The sequence below is a fragment of the Engystomops pustulosus genome, chromosome 11 (genome assembly GCF_040894005.1).
Source record: "Engystomops pustulosus chromosome 11, aEngPut4.maternal, whole genome shotgun sequence".
In the NCBI taxonomy this organism is placed as follows: Eukaryota; Metazoa; Chordata; class Amphibia; order Anura; family Leptodactylidae; genus Engystomops; species Engystomops pustulosus.
In genome coordinates this window covers 23725343-23745243 of record NC_092421.1, presented here as the reverse complement: position 1 = coordinate 23745243, position 19901 = coordinate 23725343, and the positions used below count along the sequence as shown (strand labels likewise).

The window sequence follows — 19901 nt, the reverse complement described above, 5'->3', positions numbered from 1 at the left end:
TAGGGGTTGGATTTCTATTAGGCACTAACTCAGTGTCATCTCATCTGGCATAGTAGTGTGCTTCCTTTGATACTTGGCTAGAAAATAGCCATAGCAATAGGATAGGATTGTTTGGTTTTAAAAACTCAAAAAAAAACAAAAAACACAAAAAAACACACAAAAAAAAAAAAAAAAGTAAAAAAAAAAAAAAAGTTATAACTCTCATTTTAAAAATGTTTAACCCCAGGGCTAGGGGTAGAGGACGAGGGCGGGGACGTGGGCGTCCAACTACTGCAGGGGTCAGAGGCCGTGGTCCTGGGCGGGGTGAGACACCACCTGCTGATGAGGGAGCAGGGGAACGCCGCAGAGCTACACTCCCTAGGTTCATGTCTGAAGTTACTGGGACTCGTGGTAGAGCACTGTTGAGGCCAGAACAGTGCGAACAGGTGATGTCGTGGATTGCTGACAATGCTTCGAGCAATTTGTCCACCACCAGTCAGTCTTCCACGCAGTCCACCCATGTCACCGAAATCCCCACTCCTCCAGCTCCTGCACCTCAGCCTCCTCCCCCCCAGTCTGCCCCCTCCCAGGAAAATTTGGCATTTGAACCGGCATACTCTGAGGAACTGTTTTCTGGACCCTTCCCACAGTCACAAACCACTTGTCCGGTTGCTGCTGAGCAATTTTCCGATGCCCAGGTTTTCCACCAGTCACAGTCTGTGGGTGATGATGACCTTCTTGACGTAGTGGAAGTGTGTAAAGAGGTGTCCGACGATGAGGAGACACGGTTGTCAGACAGTGGGGAAGTTGTTGTCAGGGCAGGAAGTCCGAGGGGGGAGCAGACTGAGGGATCGGAGGATGATGAGGTGACAGACCCAAGCTGGGTTGAGAGGCCGGGTGAACACAGTGCTTCTGAGACGGAGGAGAGTCCTCGACCTGAACAGGTTGGAAGAGGCAGTGGTGGGGCCAGATGGAGAGGCAGGGCCAGAGCTGGTGCATCAGCGCCACTGTCAACTAGTGAAGCTCCCGTGGTGAGGGCTCTTGCGGCGAGGGCTAGATCTTCAGAAGTGTGGAGGTTCTTTAAGGAAACACCGGATGACCGACGGACTGTGGTGTGCAACATTTGCCAAACCAGGCTCAGCAGGGGTTCCACCACTACTAGCTTAACTACCACCAGTATGCGCAGGCATATGAATGCTAAGCACCCCACTCAGTGGCAACAAGCCCGTTCACCTCCGGCCGTGCACACCACTGCTCCTTCCCCTGTGTCAGCTGCTAGTCAGCCCCCTGCCCAGGACCCTGGCACAAAAACCCCATCGTCGCCTCCACGATCCTCCACAGCATCCACCAGCGTTCAGCTCTCCATACCCCAGACGCTGGAGCGGAAACGCAAATATAGTGCAACCCACCCGCACGCCCAAGCCCTTAATGTGCACATCTCCAGATTGCTTAGCCTGGAGATGCTGCCCTATAGGCTAGTAGAGACCGAGGCCTTTCGCAACCTCATGGCGGCGGCCGCCCCTCGGTATTCGGTCCCCAGCCGCCACTACTTTTCCCGATGTGCCGTCCCAGCCCTGCACCAGCACGTGTCAGACAACATCATCCGTGCCCTGACCAACGCCGTTTCTGACAAGGTCCACCTGACCACGGACACGTGGACGAGTGCTGCCGGGCAGGGCCACTATATATCGCTGACGGCACATTGGGTTAACTTGGTGGAGGCTGGGACCGAGTCTGACCCTGGGGCTGCTCATATACTGCCGACGCCGAGGATTGCGGGGCCTACCTCGGTCCAGGTGTTTCAGGCCTACTATGCCTCCTCCTCCTCCCACCCCTCCTCCACCTCCTCCTCCGAACTACCATCCGTGGGCACGGCGCCATCAGTCGGTAGCTCTAGGCACAGCAGCAGTGCCGTCGCTAAGCGACAGCAGGCGGTGCTCAAACTGCTGAGCCTAGGCGACAAAAGGCACACCGCCCAAGAGCTATTACAGGGCATCACGGCGCAGACTGATCTGTGGCTGGCACCGCTGAACCTCAAGCCGGGAATGGTTGTGTGTGACAACGGCCGTAACCTGGTGGCGGCTCTGCAACTCGGCAGACTGACACATGTGCCATGCCTGGCCCATGTGTTAAATCTGATAGTGCAGCGTTTCCTCAAGACATACCCCAATCTGTCTGATTTGCTCACGAAGGTGCGCCGCATCTGTGCGCATTTCAGGAAGTCCAGCCCAGATGCTGCCACTCTCAGGGCAGCGCAGCGCCGCCTCCAACTGCCCGCTCACCGACTGTTGTGCGACGTGCCCACGAGGTGGAATTCAACACTGACCATGTTATCCAGAGTTTACCAGCAGCGCAGAGCGATTGTAGACTGCCAGATGTCAACTTCCACCAGAACTGGTAGTCAGGTCAGTCAGCTTCCTCAAGTCTACAATGAGGAGTGGACGTGGATGTCTGATATCTGTCAGGTGCTGAGTAACTTTGAGGAGTCAACACAGATGGTCAGTGGCGATGCCGCCATCATCAGCCTCACCATCCCGCTGCTTGGCCTGTTGAAAAACTCTCTGGTCAGCATGAAGTCGGAAGCTTTGCGCTCGTCACAAGAGACGGGGGAAGAATATTCCCTTGTTGATAGCCAAAGCACCCTGAGGTCTGTTTCTCAGCGCATATCGGAGGAGGTGGAGGAGGAAGAGGAGGAGAATGTTGGCGAGACACAAGAGGGGACCATTGTTGAGTCCTTCACTGTTCAGCGTGTATGGGCAGAAGAAGAGGAGTTGGAGGAGTTGGAGGAGGAGGAAATGGACAGTCAGGCCAGTGAGGGGAGTGAATTCTTACGCGTTGGTACTCTGGCGCATATGGCAGATTTCATGCTAGGCTGCCTATCCCGTGACCCTCGCGTTCAAAGAATTTATTCCAGCACCGATTACTGGGTGTTCACTCTCCTGGACCCACGGTACAAGCAAAATCTTCCCACTCTCATCCCTGGAGAGGAAAGGAGTGTGAGAATGCATGAATACCAGCAGGCCCTGGTGCACAAGCTGAAACAGTATTTCCCTTCTGACAGCGCTAGCGGCAGAGTGCGTAGTTCTGCGGGACAAGTAGCGAGGGAGAGTAGGCGAGCAGGCAGCTTGTCCAGCACTGGCAAGGGTACGCTTTACAAGGCTTTTGCCAGCTTTATGTCACCCCAGCAAGACACTGTCACCTGTCCCCAGTCTCGGCAGAGTAGAGCTGATCTTTACAGAAAGATGGTGAGGGAGTACGTAGCTGACCATACCATCGTCCTAAATGATCACACAGCTCCCTACAACTACTGGGTTTCAAAGCTGGACATGTGGCACGAACTGGCGCTGTACGCCTTGGAGGTTCTTGCCTGCCCTGCCGCTAGCGTCTTGTCCGAGCGGGTTTTCAGTGCAGCTGGTGGCATCATCACCGATAAGCGTACACGCCTGTCGACTGACAGCGCTGACAGGCTGACGCTTATTAAAATGAATAAAGGCTGGATTTCAGAATTTCCAATCTCCACCAGGTGAAGGAAGCTCAACCTGAATAATTGATCCACTCCTCCTCCTCCTCCTCATTTTCCTCCTTCTCCTCCTCTTTGTACAGTAAAGCAGAGGAAAATGGCTATTTTTTGACAGGGCCCACTGGCTCTTGCTATAGTACTTCATGCATTTAATTTTTCTGGAGGGCCACCTACCCGGTCCTCTGTTTGAAACAATTTTTGTGAGTGCCACATACAGGCACTCAATCTATTCCATTTTTCTGGAGGGCCACCTACCCGGTCCTCTGTTTTAAAAAATTTTTGGGACTGCCACATACAGGCACTCAATCTATTCCATTTTACTGGAGGGCCACCTACCTGCTCCTCTGGTTTGAAACATTTTTGGGACTGCCACATACAGGCACTCAATCTATTCCATTTTACTGCAGGGCCACCTACCTGCTCCTCTGGTTTGAACAATTTTTGGGACTGCCACATACAGGCACTCAATCTATTCCATTTTACTGGAGGGCCACCTACCTGCTCCTCTGGTTTGAAACATTTTTGGGACTGCCACATACAGGCACTCAATCTATTCCATTTTACTGCAGGGCCACCTACCTGCTCCTCTGGTTTGAACAATTTTTGGGACTGCCACATACAGGCACTCAATCTATTCCATTTTACTGGAGGGCCACCTACCTGCTCCTCTGGTTTGAAACATTTTTGGGACTGCCACATACAGGCACTCAATCTATTCCATTTTACTGCAGGGCCACCTACCTGCTCCTCTGGTTTGAACAATTTTTGGGACTGCCACATACAGGCACTCAATCTATTCCATTTTACTGGAGGGCCACCTACCTGCTCCTCTGGTTTGAAGAATTTTTGGGACTGCCACATACAGGCACTCAATCTATTCCATTTTACTGGAGGGCCACCTACCTGCTCCTCTGGTTTGAAACATTTTTGGGACTGCCACATACAGGCACTCAATCTATCCCATTTTACTGGAGGGCCACCTACCTGCTCCTCTGGTTTGAAAAATGTTTGGGACTGCCACATACAGGCACTATCCAAATTAAATTGTCTCCATAGCAGCCTCCACACGTTGTCTCCATTGCTACCTCCAAAAGTCGTCCATATAGCTGCCTCCATACATCGTCCCTTTATCAAACGAGGTGTGTCAGGCAGAAATTTGGGTTGTTTTCATGGATTCCACATCAAAGTTGTTAACTTTGTCGCCACCCTGCTGTGTTATCCACAAAATATACTGGCAAACTTTTACCATTTAGGGATATTATTTCAGCGCTTCTTGCGCATCTGTTTACATTCCCCTCACCCGGCATATCCTAAACTTATAAGAACGCTACTACACTTGATCTTATACAAAAGGTTCTTAGAAGTGCTGTTTGGGGAGTAGCCTAGAGACAGGGGCTTGGATTGGCGAAAGCTCGCCTGGCAGCGGAACGCCAGCTCCATGCGCATCATGCGCTTCTTGCGCATCTGTTTACATTCCCCTCACCCGCCATATCCCAAACTTATAAGAACGCTACTACACTTAACTTGGTGCAGGCTGGGACCGAGTCTGACCCTGGGGCTGGTCATATACTGCCGACGCAGAGAATTGCGGGGCCTACCTCGGTCCAGGTCTCAAAGGCCTACTATACCTCCTCCCACCCCTCCTCCACCTCCTCCTCCTCCGAATTACCATCCGTGGGCATGGCGCCATCAGTCGGTAGCTCTAGGCACAGCAGCAGTGCCGTCGCTAAGCGTCAGCAGGCGGTGCTGAAACTGCTGAGCCTAGGCGATAAAAGGCACACCGCCCAAGAGCTATTACAGGGCATTCCACATCAAAGTTGTTAACTTTGTCGCCACCCTGCTGTGTAATCCACAAAATATACTTGCAAACTTTTACCATTTAGGGATATTATTTCAGCGCTTCTTGCGCATCTGTTTACATTCCCCTCACCCGCCATATCCTAAACTTATAAGAACGCTACTACACTTGATCTTATACAAAAGGTTCTTAGAAGTGCTGTTTAAGGAGTAGCCTAGAGACAGGGGCTTGGATTGGCGAAAGCTCGCCTGGCAGCGGAGCGCCAGCTCCATGCCAAGATCCAACTAACATAGTTTTAACTGCAGCACCTTTAATCTACTACTAGTTCACTGCCTCCATACATGGTCCCCTTATCAAACGAGCTGTGTCAGGCAGAATTTTGGGTTGTTTTCATGGCTTCCATGTTAACTTTGTCGCCACCCTGCTGTGTAATCCACAAAATATACTGGCAAACTTTTATCATGTACCGATATTATTTGAGCGCTTCTTGCTCACCTCCTTTGGTTCCTCTCTGCCACCCATTGGTTTGAAGCCTGAGTCCATTTAGGGTATGTCGCCATGACACTCTCTAGCCTGCTGCCGCTGCCTCTGCATGCCGTCCCCTATAGTGTCAGGGTCAATTATTGGATGTTTTAGATGCTATCTAGCTTCATTCTGTCACTCTGTCATGGCCATGCTGTTGCCCATAATTTTGGCATAATGGTGCGATTAGGCAGCCTCAGAGGCATCCATGCATGCTGCCCCTGCTGTTTCCTGTCCATTTCCGTGGTGTTTCCATCCTTTTCTGAGGTTCCCAGGTGTTTGGCCAAGCTTCCCTGTGCAGAGCCTTGGTCCCCTTGAAAAATGCTCGAGTCTCCCATTGACTTCAATGGGGTTCGTTATTCGAGACGAGCACTCGAGCATCGGGAAAAGTTCGTCTCGAATAACGAGTACCCGAGCATTTTAGTGTTCGCTCATCTCTAATTACAATGATTCAGTGAAAATATGGAGGACCTAATAGCATGATGGGGAGAGGAGCTCAAATTTTTCAATGAGCCCAGGCAAGCTGGTCAAAAATAGGGGGCCGGATCTGGCCCGTGGGCCGTACACCACTGTGATTTTGTAGGACAGCCGTATACTATAGGTTGTATTCAGGTTTACTGCAAAAACACAAGCAGGACAATTCTGACTACAGAATTCTGCACTAAAAAAAAGTACTTGGAGTCCTATTTTCTTATTCTTTATTCTAATAGAAGTCTATTATACCCCCAAATTATCTGCTGGTTACATTTCTAAATTCTGTGGCGGTTCTAATTTTCTATTATTTAGGGTTTTTTAAATTAAAACTTGAAATTACATGTGCAGACATTTCTTTAGAGAGTTTTTCTATTAATAACCTATCCATAGAATTGGGGTATTAATAGTCAATTAGTGGGGGGTGGACACCTAACACCCCACCCATCAGCTGTTTGACAAGACTAGCGGAGCTGGAGACAGACAGACCCCTCTGTAGAAGCACTTCAATGCTTGTAGCCAACACTAGAGAATTCTAAGAAACTTATATCTCCTAGTGGTGAGCACATTTATATAGTATTATATCCCCTAACATGTACCTTATGTATTAGATGACTCTTAAAAATAATTTGTCATGTAAATGAGCAATCAAAATTGCTGACCATCACATCACTTTGACCACATATTTCTTTGATTCATCTTTCAATCTCTAGCAGTCGGCTGCCATCTTTTCTGCTGTTGGCCATACACAGCAGAGAGAAGAGAAAGCATTCCATTTGTAGCATTCCATAAGAAGCAGCAAGGAGTACATTATGTAGCACTACTGGGCAGTATTGCTATAACTACTAGATGCAACAACATCTCTGTCTATGACTTTGTCTGTATTTCCTCTCCTACTCCTATTCTTCCCTGCATAGATATCTATCAGCATTATTCCCTCAGTGAATTTCATAATCCATTCCATCACTGCCTCTTCAAGATTTTAGCAGTGAAGTAGTAATCAGTCCACGAAGAGGCAGGATGAGCGAAGAAGTGGCTACTAAGTGGAGAAAGAGGCCTTTTCTATATGAATGAATATAATAAAGTTTCTGTTATGCACTTTGTTAAAGGGGTTGTCCACTTTAAGCACATAATTGATGCTTGTGTAATGGAAAATTTTCCATTATACTTTCTGTATAACTTTTTTCACAGTCTTCTAGATCTCTGATTGCTGTCATTCAATAGAAAGCTTCATTGTTTACTTCCTGTGGATAAAAACCGGTCCATGGTCATGTGATGTCACACAGGTGCACGACACGTTAGTATTACAGAGTAATCAGAGCTGTGTGATCTAACGAGCCGTGCACCTGTGTGACATGACATGACCAGGAATATAAAGACATATGCACCTGTGTGACATCACATGACCAGGGATATAAAGAGATGTGCACCTGTGTGACATCACATGACCAGGGATATAAAGAGATGTGCACCTGTATGACATCACATGACCAGGGACATAGAGAGGTGCACCTGTGTGACATCACATGACCAGGGACCGTTTTTTATCCACAGGAAGTAAACAATGAGGCTTCCTACAGAATGACAGCAAGCAGAGATCTAGAAAACCACAAGGAATAAATACAGAAAGTAAATCGTATAATTTTTCATTACAAAAACAATATTGGCTGTTTGCCGAAAGTGGACAACCCCTTTAATGAGGGGGGTTTAAAAGGACTGGATGAGAAAAAATTGCTACAAAACTATATTTAAAAAAAAAAATCACTACAAAATGCGGAAAGGCAAAAATTGCACATTCTACATATAAAACCATGTTCCAAAGTATCTGTCAGTCAACCAAGTTTAAAGGGTCTTTATCCTCCCTAAAAACGATATCTATTGCAAAACTGAGGAGAAAGGCTACACAGGAGGAGACAGAAGAGGCAACCAGTCAGAACTCAGCTTTCATTTTCTCACAGCTGTTTGCAAAATCAAAGCTGAGCTCTGATTGGTTGCCGTGGAATACAAGGGCAGTTCTACTCTCTTAATAAATTTCTCCCCTGTCTATATTATCTAAACCTTCATAAAAGAAAATAAAATACACTTTTATAACACATACGTACTGATCCATGTCAGTCTTGCTGGCTTCACCTTCAGACTCGGATGAGGAAGCACCTGACCGGGAAAGAGAAAGTGACTATAGCACATTATAGAGCATGATCACCTCACATGTATCACACTAGATTGTGCTCCATCGTCTCAGTGTCGGTGGCTAAGTGCACTTTATGCTAATGTTGGTCTCATGACTTCTGTTTAGTAGACTTTATTAAGAGAAAAGAGCAAATTTAAACCCTACCCATTGTTCAGTGACTGCTCGGAAAGTGAAACCTCATCTATCATTCAGGGAATTGCGTCACCGCCTGTGTTCCCCATCACCCGCGGTTATTTCTGTGCATTGGAGTCATCCGCTCATCCATTGTCTATATTTAACTATTCTAAGAAGTGCCCATAGACTTGTGTCTGTAGCATCCCAGATAACATACATTGTGTAACACCTGGATGTACATTACCTTCTACATATATCTCTGCAGAAGTGGAGTCTGTCCCATAAATATTGGATGCAAAGCAAGAATAACGTCCTGTGTCTTCCTCGAAAGCTTCCGTAATAACTAAAGTGTTCACATCTACGCTTCTTTGGATCTGGATATATGGCGAATTTTCAAGTTCCTTTCCTTCACAATACCACCTGGAACATATAAAACAGAAAAAAAAACATATTCTGAAGGCACAAAACAGTCACAGTAATATAACAATATAAAACAAAATCCATCTTAATTTAGCGGCCATCAAAATCCATCATGACACTTATTCATAGATCCAGGCACTGTGACTGTGATAATCTTCTTATATATGTTGTCCATGGCCTCCTTCCTTCTAAAATAAACTTTTAAAATTATGCCAATAAGTCAGAAGGGCTCTGGGGGGTGTTACTAGAGCCCCTCCACACTGCTTCTTCACTGTCTGTTACAGCGTGCAAGAGCACTTCTCCCTCCCATTTTGCGAGATTACAGCAGGCAAAGGGAGGGACCTACAGTACAGAGAGGCAGGGGCGTAACTTGAGGGGGAGCAGAGGTTGCCATCGGAACTGGGCCCAAGAGGCTTAGGGGGCCCATAAGCTGTTACTTTCCCATATGAGGAGACTAGTATTATAAACCATAGATTATTTTAGGGGGCCTGGTACAGACTTTGCACTGGGGCCCGTCAACTTCAAGTTACGCCACCGCAGAGAGGCTCTGTTAGCACCCCCTTAAGCCCTTCTTGTTCTTTAGCATAATTTTAAAAGTTGATTTTAGAAGGAAGGTAGCCATGGATAATAAATCTAAGAATATTACCACAGTCACTGTGCCTGGATCTATGAGTTAGTGTCCCTGGTTTATTATGCTTGGTTTCCTTTAAGGATCATTTTCACACCACATTGATACATGCAACCTATTGTAGCTAAGAATGATTTACAAGGAAAGGGAAGAGACCAAACGACTGATCCAATAATACCCTCCAGGAGGAATGTTAAGCTCGCACTGTAGACCTGTCAGCAAAATACAAGACATATTCAACATTACACAGACCACTGGTAATATTGTAACTGTGAGAAAGCACATTTAAACGCAATTCTTTGCGGACTTAAAGGGGTTGGCCACTTCTAGAAATCTTTTTACAGGGTAAGTATAAGACCGAAATAGGGTCACTCATATGGTACTTAGCTTAAAGATGACCTGTCAGGGCAACTTGGGACATGTCCTTATGGACCGGTGGTTTTGCTAGAGATGGATTCGATGAGATGCATCGGACCCATCTCTTGTGCTCCCCAAACCTGCGCAGTTCTTCAGCCAGAGCTGTACACACCGACGTTGGGCAAGCGGCGTAGCAATGGCGCATGCATAGCTTGGGTGTAGTACGCTGGCTTCACTGCGCAGGCAGCAGAGGAACTATGTAAGTCTGCATTCAGACGGCCATTGGGGGACATATAAATGGCCGACGTATATACGTTGGATATATGTCCCTCATAGGCCGGCAATGGGCGCACGGCGCCGTATGCCATGTTTTGTTATGGAGAGGGGCGGGGATAAGTGGCGCTCACCGCCTCCTCCTCTCCTCGGCACACATTCGTGTGAATTTAGCTTAAGTACTAATGTTTTTTTTCATTTTTATAGCAGGCCCCTAGGGACTTTGTAGAGGCTGATTTGGGACGTGTGGGTAGTTTAGTCTCCCCAATCCAAAATCACCTTGACAGGTCCTATTTAACTTTAGAGTTTGCCGCAGGTCACCTGACCCCGGGGCAGTAGGACTCAGGAATTCACGTTGCGGAGCAGTCATTACTGCCTGAATGCCCCTTCTGTCAGAGTCACTCCCATATCAGTTGCAAAGGAAATCTGCATGCCCCCTCAAACCATTGATGTGGGGGTGGTTATGCCTCAGGGGCGTGCAGACACTACCACCCCCTCCATTCGCCGGAAGCCATGGGGACAAGGGGCCAGCACATCTTGGCTGCAAATGGGAAACTTTTTTTAGGGTAAGTATATTATGGGTGACTCAGTTTTATATTTTATAGTCCATTACCATAACAAACCATAATGACCAATTATAGTTACTTAATAATAGTGTCTATAGGGTCTTCCCTTGACCTTATTCACACAGAAAACACCACAACATGGTGGGTTAACTTTAATAATAAACGGATATTTAAAGCATCAAACCATATTTACATACGTAGCCTTACACAGCACGTCACATGTCATGATAAATCACAATTTCCCCGTTAAATAGGGCAGTAATCAGGTACATATTGTCTTTATTTCTTCGACTCATGGCCATAAAAGTTCCTTTAAGTCCAGGGGAGGACCGGATAACAGCGGTTACCACCAGGGCGTAACTTGAGGGGGAGCAGAGAGTGCGGTTGCAACCGGGCCCAAGTGGCTCAGGGGGCCCTTAAAGTGTCACTTTCCCATATGAGAAGACTATTACTATGCACCATACATTATAGTCGGGGGCCTGGCACAGACTTTGCACTGGGGCCCATCAGCTTCTAGTTACGCCACTGGTTACCGCATGTTATTGCCATTAAACAAGTACCGTAGCAACCTCTTTTCTATATTACCAACAGTTTTACCCAAGTATACCCCAAGTACCACACAATTTTTTGGAAATATGTAAGACTATACAGTACTATATGCATGGACTACATATACATAGGTAAAATGATATTACCTGCTATTCTGATGTCGGTCGGACTTGTTATTTGCAGAGATGCTTTTCATGTATTAGGATCTTATTACGGCACAGTATGATTTATCTGTGTGCTGTCTCCTGTGGATGCTGCAGTCTGCACATGGTGCACGGTTAAGCACATTAATCACTAGAATCACTTTCAATCATTCATGTTTGTTTAGTTGCTACTAGATCGCCTGTAGACTCCTTGTGTGGTATTAATAGGTAAACACTGGCTATTAAAGGGGCACTCCCAACTGGAAACCACCCTGTGATCAGCTGACCCCCTCCCCCCCACCATAGGTCTGGCTATTCTAACCCCAGGATATCAATCACAACACTGAGAGATGTTTTAGGAACCACTTCACTTTAGCTCTAGTGGTTCCCGTTATAGATAGAGAATAATATCAATATCATTTGTAATTTGAGGTGCTATAAAACGAGAGATACTCACTATTCCACTAACACCTGGAAGTGTGGATTTCATATACAGATTCCATAAAAACTGTAGATTACATTAGGGAGAATAACTTTAACCAACTACAATGGAAGCTACCCGCTTAGTTTAGGTGCCATATGGGCATAGAGTATATACAGGCGGTCCCCTACTTAAGGACACCTGACTTAGAGACAACCCATAGTTACAAACGGACCCCTCTACCCACTGTGACCTCTGGTGATCTCTCTGGATGATTTACTATAGTCCCCGGCTGCAATGATCATCTGTAAGGTGTCTGTACTGAAGCTTTATTGATAATCCTTGGTCCAATTACAGCAAAAATTTTGAAACTCCGATTTTCACTGGGACAAAATAAAAAAAATTTGCCTAGAACTTCAATTATAAAATATACAGTTTCGACTTACATACAAATTTAACTTAAGAACAAACCTTCGGACCCTAAGTTGTATGTAACCCGGGGACTGCCTATATGATATTATAATGAAGAAGGCGTTTTCCTCTCTTTCCTCGCTAGTGGGCGCTTTGCTTATGTTAAAAGTGGAGACGATGACTATCTTTATGTAGCAGCCTTGTTTGGGCTCAGCTACAGAGTTATCACAGCGGCACAGGCTGTGCAATAGATTTGGCATCACATGCTTGGCACATTTCACACCTCTCTTCCTTCTGTCACCCCTCGGTTGCTTTACTATATTATATAGTAATATTTTGACAAATATTTTTGATGTGTTTTTTAAAATTTTATTGTACATACTTTTCATAACCAAGGAACAAAAGTAAAATATATAAACAGTCTAAACAAATTGAGCCTAAAAGTTTTGAATATCAGCCCCCAATGTTTTTCAGAACGTCCCATTCCTGTTTCCCGGTAATTTGTCATTTTAGTTAGAATAACATTTTTATCTTACTGCAAATTAGCTTATTAGTGCATCAGGGGTGTGGGGCAAGCTTGTGCACCAATATTTGTCTTTTTTTACTGTCTCATTGTGTAAACTCATAATGCCCCATTGTAACAGTTACCCTAGGGATATCACAATGCCCCATCGTAACATCCCTGCATTGCAATGTCCTATTGTGACATCATCCCACTGTTTAATCGTACTCTGCACCTCCTAAGGTGAAAATTAAAGGGCCTACAAGGAGTTTGCCTTGGCTGCAGACTCAATAGACAAATTGTGCTCCCTGTCAGTAGAGAATTGTCATAGAACCATTTTTAGCTGTACGGGGCTCGCAGAGAGATTATTTGGAGGAATTCATGGAGACACTCTGGACACTTTGGGGTAATTTGTGTCAAAAAACAGCCTCCGTCTCATTTATTAAGGCATGTAGACCTTTTTTTCTTTTTTTTTACTATTCTAACTCGTCTGACAATGAGAGTGTGGACTTGAGAGCGGGGGTGGGGTCAGAAAGGATAGGTTGGACCAACCAAAAGCGGGTCTAGAAATAGAACTCGACAGTCAAAGGAAATCTACCATGAGAAGTAGATCTGATGATAGATTCCTCCTGCTGCCTCTGCCCTAATCTGTATTGTAATAATCCTGGAACCTAACGTGTTAAAAACTCGAATTTTAGTAATATGTAAATTAACTGCAGAGGCTACTAGGGCGTTTACTAGCCTTAGCTCCCAGTGCCCGGCCAGGCTAATACATGCCCCAGTAGCCTCTGCAGTTAATTTACATATTACTAAAAGTCAAGGAAATTAATTACATTATGCAAATGAGCTTAAGAAGCTCCGGGCTCCATAGGTGTTAGTGGAGCCTGGAGTCCCCGAAGGCTCATTTGCATAATTGTTAACGCCTTTTTTTTGGCAAAAACCAGGGCATAGGAAGCTAAAGGAAGAGCAGATCCTGCCAGAGGGAGCACATACCAGTATGTCAGTGCTTAGTTTACAATCCTTCATCCTGGTGGTAGATGTCCTAATTAATTAATTTAATTAATTCCCCCTATATCCATGCTAATTTCACTAGAGAAAGTATGTTTGTCCCAGCTCTTAGTGGTATCTATTCTTACTCAGCAGTAGCACTGCCCGCCTCCCCGCTAAAATATGATCACAATGTTTATCGTACTTGTAATCTAATAGAAGAAAACATTCTGACTGACACAAGGTTTCGCAATAAACCCATCCACTCCAACTTACAGTACATGTGAAATGTTGACACTGAAGTTTCACTGCCCAACAGGTGCTCCAGACAAGAGCTCTGCTGCGCTCTTATTTCTCAGTCATTGCAGACCCCTGTAGCAGTTATCACATAGCTGGAGCGATGTTGTTTTCCCTGGCTATGTGCTTCACTAGGTCATTCATAGTGAAAAGCAATAATAATTTATTATTATCACTAGTCCCCAAAAAGTACTGACTTATTGAACACTAAAGAAACTTTGAGAGAGTTAAGTGAGGTTCATAGGGGTAGATTTATTATCCCAGTCTAATATTCATATATAGGGGCTCATTTACCAAGGGTCCAAGGATCGCGATTCTGTCGTGTTTCCCGAATATTTGTTTTGCACCAAATTGCCCCGTGGTTTTGGCGCACACGATCGGATTGTTGGGCATCGGCGCCAGCTTGCATGCGACAGAAAGCGCGCGGGGGGGGGGGGTGCCCACTCGGACAACCCGACGGATTCGGACAAACCGCGGAATTTAAAAAGGAAATTGTGTCGCAAGATCAAGCACTTACATGCACCAGGAAGAAGAAGGTGAACTCTGGCGGATCTGCATAGGAGCCGCCTGGCCTCGCCACAACAGGGGAAGGGAAAGTATCTGCTCTATATTTGCATCATGGCCTAGTCACGGTGCAGTGAGACACGACGGCTGCTCCGTGACTGTGCATAATAGAAGTCAATGGTGTCCGTGTTTGTGTGGCTAACTCACGACCGCTAAATACGGTCATGTGCATGAGGCCGTACACTGAGACACATTTACTAAGAATGTGGGAAACTGCACTATAAGTGCTCTGCCTGAGTATATTGCTGGGTGCAACAGATTCATTATTCATTAAACTGGCGCAAAGCACCCCCATGTGCCCCATTGTGCGCACCATATAATAAATTTGGTGGAATATGCTGCGGCACATTTAAGATTATGAATTAGAAATGGGTGAATCTATTTGTTGGTTTGCTGATTCAGTAGGAATTCAGAACTTTTCAGACAATGGGGCTCATTCCGCGGACCGCATTTTCATTGTGTTTCCCGACGATTTCCGCTTTGCGCCGCATTTAACAGCGGTTTTGGCGCACGTGATCGGATTTTTTGGCGCACTTTTGCCGGCTTTCCCGCGACACAAATCACACAAATCAGGAGGAGGGCCGTTGGATGATCCGACGCATTTGGACAACGCGTGGGATTTCACATTCAAAGTTGTGTCGCAAACCATGCACTTACATGCACCGGGAAGAATAAGGTGAACTCCGGCGGACCTGAGCGGGGAAGCGACACATGCAGGAAATTGGACGCACGAGCTATGTGAATCGTGGAAGCTCCGAATCCTCGTCGGACAACGCACCTCGGGGATTGCGACGGGATGGGTAAGTAAATGTGCCCCATTGAATCCAATCCAAATTTTTCAAGAATCTGATTAGTTTTGGACGAATCATTTAAGACGGCGGCCTGTTAATTCTGTCAATCATCCTAGAACTTGGACAAATGAAAACATTAATAAGGTAAGACTGAATTTTATGAAAAGTTCCTGTGTTCTACAAGACTAGAGAGGGTTATGTAGCATTTGTCAGGACAATCGGAGCAACAATGTGTTGGACCCAAACCAAATCTTTTATGATATTCGACTAAGCTTCTACAAATTGAATCTGATGATAGACCTAATTAGGATTAAGAAATTCCTCCTTTTGACTAGACAGTTACACCAAATACTCATTGGCTTAGTTTGCACCAAAATTCTAACACATACAATACAATACGCATCTCTAACTATAAAGCGAACTAGTACAAGGTGTAATCTGTGGGTGAAACACCTACTAAGTGTGATGGATTTAAAATTTTAAGATAATGGGGTTGGTTATGATTCCCAAATTATTAGCCATTGCCAGGGGCTGTTATAAAACTATTTAAAGGGCATATAACACCAGGATGAAGGACTGAATGCAAATCAGCCTGGAGCCCCTCAGGCTCATTTGCATACAGTCTACCATCCTGGTGGTAGATCTCCTTTAACCCCTTAACGCCAAAGCCACTTTTCACCTTCCTGACACGGCCCATTTTCTCAAATCTGCCCCGTGTCACTATAAGTGGTTATAAATTTGGAACACATTAATATGTCCAAGTGATTTTAAATTGTTTTCTCGTGACACTTTGTACTTCATGTTAGTTGAAAAATTTTGGTGGGATGTTTTACGTTTATTTATGAACATTTTGGTAATGATATATGATATTTGGTAAAAATTTGGAAAAATTCTCGATTTTCAAAATTCTAAATGTTCTACTTTTTCCACACATGAGTCATAACAGCAAAAAAACTTAATAATTAACATTTACCAAATGTCTACTTTATGTGGACATGGTGTTTTAGGCATCCTCTCATTTTTGTAAGATGTTATGGGGCTTTGAACGTTAGGTGTGATTTTTCACATTTTCATAAAAAAACGCGAAATCCTGCTATTGAGGGGCCTTTTTATTCAGGTTTCAAGTCACTTTAAGAGGTCTAAATATAAGTAAAACCCCATAAATTAGCCCATTACCGAAACTACACCCTTTAACGTATGCAAAACAACTTTTATGAAGTTTGTTAACCCTTTAATTATTTTACAGGGGTTAAAACAAAATCGGATGCAATTTTAAAATTAACATTTTTTTGGTTAAATGAATGTGTTTTTCATATAATGTACAAATTCTCAGTGGATAAAATATCAAAACCCTCCACTAAGTTTGATACCCAATATCTCCTGAGTATAACAATCCCCCACATGTGGTGGTAACCTGCTGTATGGGCACACGCCAGGACATCGAAGGGAAGCTGCGCCATTCAGAGCAGATTATGCATTGATTTATTGGCTATACAATCTTTATTTTTTTGTCAATTTGGACAAATAAGGGCTTATTTTCTGGAACATGAGATGCACTTTACAAATATTTCATTTTAGTGGATCTGTAGATTATTGATGAGATTTTATTAACTCTTGAATGTATAGAGGAAAAGAAAATTGTCAATTTTGGTTTCCTTTCGTTTTGTACTTTTTGGGAGTCGTACACTAAAAATACGTTATTATCCTTATTCTATAGATCACGACGATTACAGTGATACCTCATTTATATGGTTTTTTAAAATATATTTTTACAATTTTACTGTATTTAACTAATATAGAAGAAAATCTCATTTGTTTTTCTGTCCCCATCTTTTCAGAGATATAACTTAAATAGTTTTTGGTTGACAGAGCTAGTTTAGGGCTTATATTTTACATGTTGAGTAGTTCTTTTTTTCAATTTTTTTTGATGGGATTTTATGAAAAATGTACATTTTTGGCGAGTTTTTTGAGTTTTGCTTTTACGGCGTTCACCGAGCGGGTCCAATAATGTTTCGGAGTTATTGTACAGATTGTTACGGATGCAGCAACACCAAATGTGTTTTTTTTTGTGATTTAGTGTTTTTATTTTACGTTATTAGACATGTATAGGGAATGTTTGTGTTCAGGGGACTTGTACTTTATTTAATTAATTCTTTTTATTAGAAAACTTTATTAAGTGTTTTTAACTTTTATTTTTAACTTTTCAACAGGTTGGCTTAAACAAGCGATGCTCTGATCGCTTGTTCAAGCCTTCATTCATATAACACAATGTAATACAGCGCATGCCCAGTGTGTTACTGCCAGTCCTTCTAGGAGGCAGGACCCGGGTCTGAGAGACGGTTCGCGCAACCCAGGGGCACTGGCAGACCCCGGGGCTGCAATTTGAGCAGCGGACCACTGCATGTGATTCCGATTCATGTGAAATACCCCGTACACGCTGCTATCAAGCGTGACCACAGCATGTAAGACGATTCCTCCGATCGTGGGAGTTAGAGGCGGGTGTCGGCTATAATATACAGCCGACACCCGTAGCTCCTGGCGCTGGCTCAATTTGAGAAACAAGCTCCAGGAGTTTGATGTACTAGTACTGCAAAATGCGGGAAGGCACCTCCCGACATGCAGTACTATGAGGTCAAATGTCAGGAAGGGGTTAATTTGCTTTTCTTCTTTGGTCTATTGCAGTGGCTCCCATCCCTGTCCGTCTCTGTTTGCATACAGATGCAGTAGCGTTGGCGCTGCAGTCTATTACTCAGAGGTGTTATGTGATCATGTGAAATGGATGTAGCGTCACTACTACAACATCAGTATAGAAACAGAGACCGGAGCTACAGCGCTGTAATGAAAGAGGGAAGTGAAGAATGTAAAGGTTCTTTTGTTGTTTTATAACACAAGCTAGTAGCCTATAATGTAATAATCCGTACAATCCCTTCAAATCTCCCCATAGCATAATGAACTCTTACAGTTTTCCATATATGTGCAAATCTTTTAAAAATCAGACCATGTCATATCAGTTATGGTTACGTGTAGTGAATCGGTTAATTACCGGGTAAGTAAACTTTTCACAAGAGCATATGAATCAATATTACAGATCGTAGTCAACTTTTTAATATACTTTGTTACAGAAATATGTTCCTTATTTTTCCTCTGTCTTTTTCCTTCTTATTTATGCAGTTTGTGTAAATCAGCTTTCTGTCCTGTATCCACTGACAGCTGAGAGATAAAGGAACCTTAACTTAATTCATTACAGAGAGTCCCTGGATAGACGTATCTCCTTACAGAGCTGAATCATCAAAGAAAATATTCTCTAGCTATAAGAAGGTTTACTCTTTAGCCACTTCTACTTATCTCCATACTGTGTACAAAACTTCAGATACACTACTCACTACAGGAGAAAGAAGGAGTAAAAAAGGCAGCTAAGCTTCTTTTCTTTAAGATGTACAGGGTGGGCCATTTATATGGATACACCAAAATAAAATAGTAATGGTTAGTGCTATCAACTTCCTGTTTGTGGCACATTAGTACATAGAAGGGGAGGGGTAGGAAGCTTTTTAAGATGGGTGTTGACCGTGGCAGACAGTTTGAAGTCAGCCATTTTGGATCCAACTTTTTTCCCAATGGGAAGAGGGTCATGTAATCAGACTTATTGAGCATTTCATTGGAAAAACAATGGTGTGCTTAGTTTTAACATAACTTTATTCTTTCACAAGTTATTTACAAGTTTATGACCAATCATAAGTGTTGCCCATTGTGTTGGATTGTCAATGCAACCCTCTTCTCCCAGTTTTGACACACTGATAGCAACACCACAGAAGAAATGCTAGCACGATACCCATGGTTTCAGATGCTGCACATCTTGTATCTTCACAGCACAGACAATTGCCTTCAGATGACCCCAAAGGTCCGAGCATTCCTACATAAACAGGTTCCTGGAAAGTGGATTGGTCATTGTGGTCCAGTTTAATGGCCAACAAGGTCTCCCAATTTCACCCCTTTGACTTATCTTTGGGGTCAACTGAAGGCAATAAGTTTTATGTGTTCCATGACTCTGTTTCCATTGGGAAAAAAAAAAGTTGGATCCAAAATGACCGCCATGGTCAATACCAGGGGCGTAACTTTAGGGGGTGCAGAGGTTGCGATCGCACCTGGACCCAAGAGTTTTAGGGGGCCCTTATGGTGTCACTTTCCCATATGAGAAGACTATTACTATAAACCATACATTATAGTCGGGGGGGCCTGGCACAGACTTTGCACTGGGGCCCATCAGCTTCTAGTTACGCCACTGGTCAAAAGATTCCCCCCTCCCATATACTAATGTGCCATAAACATGAAGTTGATATTTTACTAAGTATTTTCATTTTATTTAGGATTATCCATACAAATGGCCCATCCTGTATATT

General features: G+C 44.3%; 1 protein-coding gene across 5 annotated transcripts in view; it reads right to left on the bottom strand.

Moving 5' to 3' along the window:
- Window positions 1–19901, bottom strand: part of MYPN (myopalladin) — a 109954-nt gene that overhangs the window by 38594 nt on the left and 51459 nt on the right. For 4 of the 5 annotated variants that reach the window (XM_072131350.1, XM_072131351.1, XM_072131349.1 and 1 more), the window contains 2 exons: window positions 8840–9015; window positions 8393–8444 (listed from right to left, as the gene is read on the bottom strand). In XM_072131350.1, coding sequence (XP_071987451.1) covers window positions 8393–8444; window positions 8840–9015 — 228 coding nt within the window. Of the gene's footprint in view, window positions 1–8392; window positions 8445–8839; window positions 9016–11534; window positions 11600–19901 lie in introns of those variants that run through there. The other variant, XM_072131353.1, reaches the window with a different exon arrangement.